The following is a 12267-nucleotide window of genomic DNA, read 5'->3' on the forward strand; positions in this document are numbered from 1 at the left end:
TATAATTTGGTGCCGGCGCGGCCAACGCACAGGCCAAATTGTATCTCATAGATACGCGGCGTTGTCCGCCAGTCCGCCAGTCCGCCTGTCCGCCTGTCTGTCCCTGTCTCTGTGTACTTTGTATTTTATGCCTTCACTCGCAACTGGCGATGTCGGCAGCGCAGCTTAGCTGGGGATTGGTTGGGATTGCTTTGGATCGGAACTCATCTCATTTCATCCCATTTTATCTGCCGCCTCCCCTGGCGCGTCCCTCGTCCCTCTGTTGGTCTGGTTGCCTGCCTGTTTTAAGCTGGCCGCAGGCAACAGTCGCTGCTACGGCTATTAAGAGTGCAATACTTATGCGAGCGACTGTGCCTAGCCCTACAATCATTACTCATCTGGGATTGCTGTGCGCGGCTAACGGGCAAAGGCAGCATGTTGCATGCAGCATGTTGCACGCTGAACGCTGCACGCTGCATGCCGCATTGTCAATGGAACAAACAAACAATGAGCGAACAACGTGCATAAAAACTAAGTAACTGCGAGAGATGCGGCCTACTCGATAGCTATATAGCCGGCTGGCTGGCAGGGGGGCAGATACAAGATACAAGATACATTTGAGGCACATGTGTATGTGGCACAATTTATGGCTTCCCACACACACACACACACACACACACACACACATGCACACACTAGGCACTGAGAGTCTAGAATATGACAAGTCGTAAATGTCGCACAAATGCTCACTCATTTGCAGCATCTAGCAGATACACAGATACATCTACTGAAAGATACTTTTGTTGGAGCTGGCTGCCAGCGCACAAAATCAATAAACGCAACGAGCATTGAATAACAAATAGCTCAATAAACATAAATTATAATTTATTAAACCTTTGCCACGTTTTCTGTTTTTCTCTCGTTTTCAATTTCAATTTTTGTTTATTTTCTTGTATCTTTGTATGTTTGCCTTGGGACTCCCTACCAAGTTTTCTGTTTATTTAGCTTCAAAGATATTTCTGGCAGCTATTACGAAAAGAAAAAATGAAATTCGAAAACGAAACGAAAATTAAAAGCCAAATCATATACTATTTATGTGTTGATTTTTGATGTTTGCTCATTAAACGACGCGCCGGGCAACTATTTTAAATATTTTAATTATTCGCATATTCAAATGTTTATAACATTTCACTCTGCCGCTGTGTGGGCGTCGCCGTCGCCGTCGCCATCGACGTCGACAGAGACAGCGACAGCGGCCATTTTAAAGCGTTTTTAATTGCCGCCTTAGTCCGTTAATCGCCGCCAGACCAACTGACGTCTGAGTTGTTTTTTTGGGAGGGAGATTGGCACTACTTATAGAACAGGGTCTGGAACTGGGTGCCGGGTTTAGCTCTGGCTGTAGATGTAGCTGCTGCTGATAGCCTGATGGCAGCGAAACCTTCACAACTTGCAACATCATTTGGAAAATATGAAACGGGCACAACACGAATTTCGAGTGTGTCCGAGTCATGTGGCGATTGTGAAAACACTTCACTTCACAGAGAACAGAGGAGAGGGAACTGAGAGGCGGGATGGGGGCCCACATACATATACTACGAACTAGCAAGACGACAGCGTCAACTATTTGAAACATGAGCCTCGTGAGTGCTGATAATACTCGACTACGTATTTATATATAAATATATATGTTTGCGTACAACGTATGCGGGTTGAGGGTAACGCGGGACAGCTAGCGGGTAGAGGGGGATTTGACAAGTGGCAGGGCGAGGAGGGTTGCCGCCGCCAAAGCTGTCGAGCATGAACAATGACAAATACGTGCGCTGATATTGCATTTCATTGCTCATCATTCATCGCATCATTATCATTATTTTTATAATTGTTATTTCAAATGAGAGTACAAGAACAGGCCGAAGGTTGGCTGGCAAATACGTGCGCTGATATTCCATTTCATTGTTCATTGTTCATTATTCATCGTTCATTATCATTATTTTTATAATTGTTATTTCAAATGAGAGTACAAGAACAGGCCGAAGGTTGGCTGGCAAATACGTGCGCTGATATTCCATTTCATTGTTCATTGTTCATTATTCATCGTTCATTATCATTATTTTTAGAATTGTTATTTTAAATGAGAGTACAAGAACAGGCCCAACAATGACAAATACGTGCGCTGATATTCCATTTCATTGTTCATTGCTTATTATTTATCGTTCATTTTTTGTTATTTGTATGATTGTTATTTCTAATGAGAAGAGGTGCAAGGTTGGCTGACAAAGTTTCCAATTACGAGCCCGGCAAAAATACCATTTGAAATTCTAGTCTTAAGCGCTTAGAATTTAAAACGTTTTATAATTAGAATTTCATGTACATTTCGCTCTTGAATATTCCTTAAATAAGTAGAATCATCCTTGATTTTCAAATTGACTATTAGATTGTATGCGTGGGTTGGGCAAAAAATACCTATTTCAAGAATTTGCAGTACTTAGAAGGAGCTTAAAAGAATTCCCAAATTCGGAAATGATACAATATTGATTTGATTTGAAAGATATCAAAGATCCAATCAATTGCTTTTCCCATCCATATTTAAGACCCTCAAGCCACAGTCCCAACAATTTGAAAAGGCTGTATTTAATTTATTGCTCAAATTAACCTTTTATTAATTTGCATTATCTTGTTTAATTTTTTTTCAATTACTTATATCCGTTTTTATTGTGTTCTTCAAGTTTTCTTATGCATGCAGCCCAATATATTTGTTAATCATACAATAATATTAAATCCATGTCATAATATGCTAAAAATCAGATGGTTTATACAATAATCATGCATCATATATATATGTATATATATTATTAATAATATATTATCAATGCTTGAGGACCTGCCAGCTATTAGAATATATATGTATATAGTTATGTAAATGCTATATTTAGGCATATAAATTCATGTACATTAGTTAATCAGCTTGAAAGTTGTAATGAATACAGAAAAACCGAAATGCCAAACCTGATTATATATTTGATTTATTTCAGTGTTCATTTCAAATACAATGCACAATTAATCATGAATAAAACTACTATCACATTTAAATAGATGTATCTATATATGTATATGCTATATACATATGCTAATTTGATTTTTGAATATACAAAAAATTGAAACTTTGCGAAATTAAATATAATTAATGATGAACACACGCAAAGCAAATGTGAGAAATTGTCGCAAATTGCTTTTTAATTAAATGCTCAAATTTTCATTTACAAATTGGCTCAGAAAAGTTGCGTCTTTGGCAACTTTAAACCTCGCTCTACGCTCTGCCCCTCTCCTGCGCTCAGTCTCAGAAAAATAAATATGTGAAATTGCAATTTTCATTTAGCATATTCTCTAGTTTTATTTTCATATTTATAAACGACCAGAAAAAAAAAAGAGATTGAAATTAATGCATATTTAAACATTAATTTTGTTCACAGCAGAAATTCATAATTATTTTTATATGTATTATATATGCATATGTATATATGTATTTATCCATATATGGTTTTTATTAAATGTTATTTATAATCATATTTTGCATTTTATACGCTGAATAGGTTTTCGTTAATTCAGCGCTTAAATTGTAGTTGTTGTTGTTGTTGTTGTTGTTGTTGCTTTTTCTTTATATTTGATATTCATAAGTAATCGGGGCTTTGGGCATGCCACGCCACACCCTTATCTCTGATCTATATATATATATATATATATCTTTAGGTATAGACTATAATTTGTTGATGGCCTAGTTAGTTTAAGTATAAGGTTTGCTCCATGCTTTCTCTAGTATTGCGTTTTCTGTGTGTTTTAGGGTTTTTTCTTCTTCTTTTTTCTTTTTCTTTTACAAACTCGGCATAGGCGTAGTTGGTATGTAGTCTAAATACTAAATACTATATAGTTAGTTGCATTATATCGTCGTCTATATAGATACATTTATTATGTTTCATATGGTTTGCTTTTGTTGTTGTTGTTGCTGTAGTTGTTGTTGTTGTAAGTCACAATATGGTTGGCTAATTTATAGTTTAGGGTATCAATTATCATGTATGTAGACTTTAATTATGTTTATATTAGCTCTGTAACTGTTTAAATGTTGATTCGTGCCAGTTAAGTGGTTTTTCGATTACCTAACCCACAAATAAATGAAACAAATACAACAAATATGACCAGAAACACATAATTTGTATAATTTGCGTGCGGCTTTCGATAAGTATATACCATGTACTATATATATATATCTGTATATATGTATGTATATATGTATATATACTGCTTGACATTAGGCCATATAATTTAGTTTGTTTTCAAATGTTGTTCTGCTCGTGTGCTGCTTACATATCGTCTATCTGTATATATATATATTTATGTATTTGTATCTGTATCTGTATCTGCATTTGTATCTGTATCTGCATATTAGTATACCCGAACTGCACTTAGGCAGTGCTAAGCGTTAATGCTTTTTAATTGTTTTTTGTTTTTGTTTTTTGCTAACTAGTTTTACACGTTGTTTTTTTATTTTCTTATAATCGCTTGTTGTCAAGTGTAAAGTTTGTAGTTCAAGTTTTATTCGTAGGCCTTTTCGAAAGCGTGTTGACCTTCCCCCTCCCCTCCCTCTCTCTACCTCTCTCTCTCGCTCTCTCTCTCTCTCTCTTTGTGTCTTGTGGGGCAGCTTAAGTGATTTGACTTTGGCTGAGCTGCCAAGTATGAATAATATTTTATACAAGTGTTGTTTATTTTTTGTCGTGTTTGTTTTTCTCAACTTTTGGGCCAGCCAAAAGTGCAGCTCTACATAATATATATTTTTTAATATTTTCAGGGTTTTCAGTTCAAGCTAAATGTCGCGATTTGAGGTTAATTGGCCATTTCGAAATTCAATTAAATCTTGCATTGGGTGGCTCCATTTCTCAAACGGTTTTGTCATCGGCTCTGAGTCATATTCGAAAACAATACAAATTTCTATTTTATACAACTTTTTGGGCTTGGCTTGAATAAATTGTTGTGTCCCCATCTTAATTCGGCGCGTCCGTATTAGTCGCTACTTTAATTAATAATACATTTTTAATAATTTATTTAAAGCCGTTTTAAGCTGCGCTCCGCATTTCTCCCAGCACAGTCGCGCATACAAATTATGTTAATTAGTTACAGCGACTAACGATAAATTGTATTCTCTTCGTTAACAATTTAATTAAAGCTTATTAAAACTGTCGCTTGCTGATTATAAAAAAAAAATAAAGTAGCAAAAAACAACAAATTCATTGCATTTGGCATAAATACATATTTAATTGTAAATGCTGTACTTAATTTACGACTTTAATTAATACTGAAACGCACAGAATTCAAAGGCTATTAAAAAAAAAATCTATGTATATACATACATATATAAAAATGATTACAAACTTCGGAGAAACGCATAGAAAATGAATGTATTAAATATTTAAATGTGATTCGGAGCGGGCAAATGTTTTAATTAAGTCGCGAATTATAAAGCGCTGGTATTAGGCTGACCCCAAAAGCAGCCACTTGCAAAAGTGCTGCTCCAAAAACAAAAACAAAAAAAGACGGAAAATGAATGAATGAGTGAGCAAAACAAAAACAAAAACAAAAACAAACGTAAACTGGTTGCCCAGGCGGCGTCTGGGCGTGGGTCTCGTCGCACTCGCCTCGCACTCTTTGTCTGTCCTTGTCGCTCTGCTCTGCTGTGCTCGTAAGCACGGGCTTTATGACCAGCCTCAATGCAAGGCGTAACTGTAATGACCATGCTAGCCCGCCCTCGCCACCTGCCGCACCCACAGACATACATACAAACACACACACACACACAGACATCGTTTGTTAGACAGCTTCCGCTGTCGGCGTCGACGTCGCCGTTGTCATTGTCGCATTTCTGTCTTTGCATTTCATTTTGCGCTCTACTTCAGTTTTTATCGCATTTGGTTTTTTTTTTTTTGTGACTTGATATTTGTTTCTGGACTTTGTTTAATGCGCCTTGCGTCATTTCATTTAAAACAATTTTCGTGCGTTTTTTCTGTTTGCATTTTCAGCTTAAATTTAAAAATAACTAATCATCACTGTGCGTGTGTGTGTGCTTGTGCTTAATTTGATTTTATGTGCGAGTTTTGGGTGCCGTTTTATTTGCATGCTTTTGTTTTGTTTCAGTTTTTATGCGTATTTCGCTGGCCCATTATTGCGTTTATTTATCTCTCTTGATGACTTTTAAATGGCACCTGCCTTGCGGACAGGGGTTTTGGTTTATGGAGGGAGACGGAGGTGATGCCGTAATAAATTCAAAATCCAAAAAAAAATTTGAAAAGCCAAATCTATTGTTATGCATACGAAGTATAGTTCCACCTACTGATTAATTACTTTTTAGGCCGCACTAATTCAGACCCCCCCCCCCCCTCCACCCACACACACAAAAACTCTTTGGCAACGCAGACACTTGAGCGCTGAGCTCATTTCTATTTAAAATAAAAATATAAATAAAATAAAAAAAACGAACACTTGAATTTTCAAGTACAGTACTTGAAGAACGGGCCCATTATCTCTGAAGATTTGGCTTACAAATACAATCAACAATTCTCTCTATAAAGTGCAGCTTTTGTTTCATTCCAATTTAGCTAAAGCTCAAGCACGCCCAGACACACACACACACACACACACACACGCACACATACACAATGTATCATGCATGCATGCATAGAATATGACGACAATGAACTCGCATGAACGGGAATGAATGGAAGGGGGATATGGACAGACCCAAACAACAACAGTGGGCAACAGCTGATTTTAGCGTGCTTTCGATTGATTGCAAACAAAACACTTGGACCCGAGTCGCATTTATTTTTTTTTTTTTTAGTAAATTTTAATTACTCCCAATTGGCATATTGCAAGGGAATTCTAATCTATGGCGGCCACTTTATTATATGTATGAATTAAATAAATGAATAGATGGCAATCATTTCTCAGACCTAAATCAGCATACAAAACGAACGTTTTTCACCCCGTCTCAATTCAGCTCCGTCTGTCTTTGAACGCGTGTGCCGTGTTTTGTTTTTTTTTTTTTTTTTTTTTTTTAGTATAAACAAGATTTGTTGACGTTGCTTTCTACATAGTATAACATAAATATAGTACATACATACACACACACACTACTATAAATGGACTTAGATAAGTCCGCATGTGGTCTACATAGGCAGTCGCGGCCAGTTCCTGTCATGGTTTAGTTGTCTTGTCGTGAGTCTTGACATGGCTTGGACTTGTTTGAATTTAGGGCAGAGCAAAGTGAATCATGTGAATGGATTCGCTTTAACCGAGTCACAAATCAAATGGTTACACGAGTCCACTTTTGGTCAATGGGAAACGGATGTCGTTTTCTACTTAACGCCTCTTTTTTTTCTCTTCTTCAAATGAAACATTTTGTTTAATTAAGCCGACGGCGGCTTTATTCCGGTTAAACGTTGCGTAGTATTTTGAAATGCATTAAAAACTTGAAGAAATGACCACCCTTATGTTTTTTCCCAACCGGATTTCCTATGAAATTTGAATTTGTAAGCAGGAAATTGGCTAAATACGTTTATATTTAGTTAGCAAATTTGTCAAGTTATCAGCTATAGGAAATTAAGATTTGAAATTATTTGAATTTAATCAAATGATATGATTTTTTACTTTATCATATGCCCTGCACACCCTGTAATCTCCGACAACATAGAGAGCCCACTATGTGGGCTGTTACTCATTATTAAAGACTCTGGCTGCGACCTCCCTATTTCAACCACTGTGCGTGCGAGGCGAAGCTAAAGAGTCTTCCATCAATGACAACAATCAATCAAAACGAATGTCGGTGCAGGGTATACGAGGGGGGGTAGCTACGACGCGAAGCTGACACCAAAACCGAGGCAAAGCACGAGGCGAGCAAGAAATCAAATTAAAGCAGCTCACACAGTGACAACAAAAAGTAAAACAAAATAAATTGTCGAAAGAGAGGCGACAAACTGTAAAATAATCCAACAAAGTACCGACGGCAAAAACAGTTGCTGCGCTCTCTTACGGTATTTACATCAATTGAACTGCAGTGTGCTCACCCTCTCCCCCTCTCTCTCACTCCTTGTCTATTTCTCTGTGTCTTTGTGCCTGCCTTCCTTTCGTCATTGAAAACACAATTTGCTACATTTTCGTTTACTTTTTTTTCCGCATATTTCGCTTCAAATTACGTCGCATAATTTGGAATATATTTTATTTGCATTTAAATGTGTGTTGTGGTGTGTGTGTGTGTTCTTCTGCTTCTACCTGTTTTCAAATATAATAATTTTGTTCGTAACAATTCTGTCCTTTAAGAGATTTTGTATATTTTCTTCATTTTCTTTTAGTGAATAGCAATAGTAATTAAATAAGCATATGTTTAGTTTTTAGCATTTCATTTACTTGTTATTATTGTTGTTGTTGTTGTTGTTGTTGGTTTACACGCATTGTGTTTGTTTTGTTTTGTTTTGTTGGTTTCCTTGTTGTTTAATTTAAATTAAATTAATTACTAAAATTATTTTATAACAAATATCACTACAATAGTTTGCATTTTTTTGTTTGTTTTTTCTTTTTTGTTTTGTTGGTTGTTTGTTTATCGAATTACTACAAATTACTTTTACTTTTTATAAAAAAAAACAAGTAAATTTCAATTATTTTTCTCTTTTGGGCTTTTTGGCAACAATCTTTCGCAGCTAATTTAAGTATAAATCAATAATTAAATATTTACCGGCTTTCCAATTGCCTTGGCATTTAAACAAAACACTTTCTTTTCTGACAATAAAAACAGATGATGAACTTTAAAACGGAATTGTTTTTACAAAAATCGATTTTTTAGCATATCACAATTGAAATTTTACATTTTGCTTTCAAGTCTCAAGCGGAGCAATCAAAAGCCGCCGCTTCCTTCGAAGAGCTCACGCACACTGCACAAAACAGAGCTTTTTTTTTTGGGCATCTAGCGTGCTTTCATAACGGCACATAGCACACATGCATACATATGCACACATGCATTGGCTTCGACACCTTTTTTGCTCTCTCTCTCTTTTATTGCCATACCGTTGTTTCGTTTACATGTTTAACACCAGGCACATTGCAAGCCCTACAGTAAAACAGGGTACAGAAAATGAAAAAGGAATAACAGAACATTTAAAAATTTGTTAACTAAAACAGAAAGCGATTTGCAGTTATTTTTCTTTCTCCTTTCTTCTTCGTTGACGTTTACTTTGTAAGCGTCTGTCTCAGTTGTTGTTGTTGTTGCTGCTGCCTTTGCTGTTATTGTTGTTGTTGTTGTTGTTGGATCACACGTTGTAGCAGGAGATTTGCTGCAGTTGCTGGAATGTTGGCGCTGCCGCTGCCGTCGCCGACGTCGCCGCCGTGCCAAAGGGCACAAACGAAGCTGGACCCAAATTGGCGCCTGCCGCTGCCGCTGCGAGGGAGGCGGCCGCTGCCGCTGCTGCGTAGGGATGCATGCGATGCTGCGTGCGCAGATATTGACGATATTTGCCGCTCAGCTTGTCAGTGGACGCTGTAGGCGGCAGCCGGTGCATGGGCGTGGCCTCAGGACCGGCCTGATAATTGCTAGGAACAGTTGCCATCGGGGAACGGTCAATGAGCAGCGCAGTCGCCGCCGCTGCCGCCGCATCCCACGGTGCGACAGGAGGCGGCAGGCAGTGCTGCTGCTGATGCTTGGCAGCGCTGCTGACGTAACTGCTGCTGCCCGAAATCAATGCATCGCGTTTGCCGGCGGCATTGGCAGAGGCAGAGGCCACGGTGGCTGCGCTGCTGCTTTTTGCAGAATACAGGGACGCCGGGTGCTGCAGCTGTTGGTGTGTATGTGCATGTGAGTGGGTGTGTGGGTGTGAGTGAGTGTGTGGGTGTGCGTGTGAATGCTGTTGTTGTTGCTGCTGCTGTTGTTGGTGTGGCGTCAGCGCAGCGGCCAACTGTTCCCACTGACCCGACGCCGACGTCGCTGCTGCCGCGGCGACTGCTGCGACTGAGTTGGCTGCTGCGTGGCTTTGGTTTTGGCTTTGACGACTTTGGTTGCGATGTTGTTGTTGTTGTTGTTGTCGCAGCTGCTGCTGCTGCTGCACTGGATAGAGCGCCTGCTGCGACATTTGTGACATTTGTTGCTGTTGCTGCCGCAGCTGTTGCTGATACGCTGCCTGCCGCTGTTGCTGCTGCTGCTGTTGTTGCTGCTGCTGCTGCTGTTGTTGTTGCTGCTGCTGTTGTTGTTGCTGCTGTTGTTGTTGCTGCTGTTGTTGTTGCTGCTGCAGTTGGGTTTTGCGACGAGCTGCGCTGCTGCTGCTAGGCGCGGCTGCAACTGTTGCCGCACCGCTGCCCAATGCCGCTGCGCTGCTAACGGCGCTGCTAACGGCGCTGCGTGCACTCGCCGTCGCAGTCGCCTGCATGTTGTTCACGAAGGGGCTGCGCCGCTGCGACTCCATTTTGCGGAAATAGCAGGGATGGATCATCAGCAGCGGCTCGACGCGCTGCCCAGCGGGCGGCTTTGGCTGGTTCGGCAGCTCGTACTCGACGCTGCAGTCGACGTGCAGTGGAATGCTATAGTCCTTGTTGCTGCTGACGGCGCTGCTGCTGCCGCCGCCGCTGCTGTTGTTGTTGCTGCTGGCGCTGCTGCTAGCATTGCTGCTGGCAGCTGATGCTGTGTTGGCGCTGCCGCCGCCGCCGCCACTGCTGCTGTGTTGGCGTTGGCTGCCGGCAGTGGCAACCTGCGTCGCAGCTGCGTGGCGTGTGTTGTTGTTGCTGGCGGGTGGTTGCTGCTGCTGTTGATGGCGTTGCTGCTGCAGCAATTGTTGCTGATGAGCTGCAACTGCAGCATGATACATGTGTTGCTGCTGTTGCTGCTGCTGCTGTTGTTGATGATGCTGCTGCTGCTGTTGTTGCTGTTGCAGCTGTTGTTGTTGCTGCTGCTGCAGAGCTGCTGACATGCTGTGCGAGAGCGAAAGAGACGACATGGAGGACATGTCATAATTAGCATAACACGCAGCCATCGTCATTTTTTAGTTGTTGTTGTTGTTGTTGTTGCACACACAAGATTTAAAGCTTTATTTGTTGTTTAATCTTTTCTTAATTTTTCAGCATTTCATTTTTTTTTTTGTTTTAGAGCTTTTTCACTGCACTTTGACTTTGACTTTGACAAATTTTATTGGCACTGGTAATCCAAAAAGTGAGAGACAGCGTTTAACTGTAATTAAAGCTGCTGTTAATCCGTTTGAGAGTGTGTGTGTGTGTATAAGAGGAACCTTAATCCATATGTTGTTTCTGCTTGCGTTTGTTTTTGCTTTTTTGGAATTTGCTTTCGGTTTTGTTTTGTTGCTTTGTCGCACCCGTAATTCAATTGTTTTGCATTTATTGTATTGGTTAATCAGTCTTGTTTTTTTTTTTTAACTATTTTAGCTGCAAATTGAGTTTGTATTTGCTTGTTTTATGTTATTGGTTCAGTCTTTATAAATTTTTATGCAAATACACGCGTGTGGTTTACAGTTTTTATACGCTATCGACAGGCAGAGAAATTTGCTCGAGCACGTCCGTTCACGTTGAGCAGCGCAAGCGAAATGAAACGAACTCTTGAATGTTTTCAATTATTTTGTAATTTTCGTTCAGCGAGCAGAGAGAGAGAGAGAGAGAGAGTGAGAGCGTAGCGCTGAATCATCAGAGTTTTGCTGAATTGAGAGCGAACAGTAACAGCTGTTTCGCGACGCTAACGTCAATGTTAGATGTTTGTTGTTCTTTTAGCTTGGCTATAATTTTTTCACTTTGTATGCACATATACTCATACATATGTAGCTCGCTTAACTGTCACTTTACAGCATTCTTTTCATATCGTTGTAGTTTTTTAACAGCGTTTATTTACATTTTTTCAATGGCAATGTTTATGCTGTTAATTTCTTGCAATTTTTCCGAGTTACATTTACACAGTCGTCTGCACGCGTCAAGCTCTCTCAAGCGACTGGTTCTCGCAGTGTGGCTCTTTTTGCTGGCCAGCGTTTTACCTGCTGTTTTATTAGAGCTGCCGCACAGCTGATTGCCGACTGGGCCGTGACGTCGCCGCGTATTCAGCGCACACTGGTACACACACACACGCGCGTTGAATTGTGTCGTTGCTGCAAACGCTTAAGCCAATTGCATTCAGTGGCTGTAACTGAAACACATGCCGCATCACATGTTTGCTCTCTCATTCTGTCTCTCTTGTGCGGTCTGCGTTCGCGTGTGTGTGTGTGTGTGTAT

At 39.8% G+C, this 12267-nt stretch overlaps 1 protein-coding gene across 1 annotated transcript; it reads right to left on the reverse strand.

Moving 5' to 3' along the window:
- Positions 1–8466: 8466 nt before the first annotated feature.
- Positions 8467–11958, reverse strand: corto. The gene has a single exon (XM_064690068.1). It carries the CDS (start codon positions 11034–11036, stop codon positions 9321–9323), a length of 1716 nt encoding a protein of 571 aa, XP_064546138.1. The 5' UTR covers positions 11037–11958; the 3' UTR covers positions 8467–9320.
- Positions 11959–12267: the final 309 nt, after the last annotated feature.

This window comes from Drosophila montana, unplaced genomic scaffold (genome assembly GCF_035044405.1).
Source record: "Drosophila montana isolate Dmon_TW-CO22-7 unplaced genomic scaffold, ASM3504440v1 contig_1505_1, whole genome shotgun sequence".
NCBI classification, from domain to species: domain Eukaryota; kingdom Metazoa; phylum Arthropoda; class Insecta; order Diptera; family Drosophilidae; genus Drosophila; species Drosophila montana.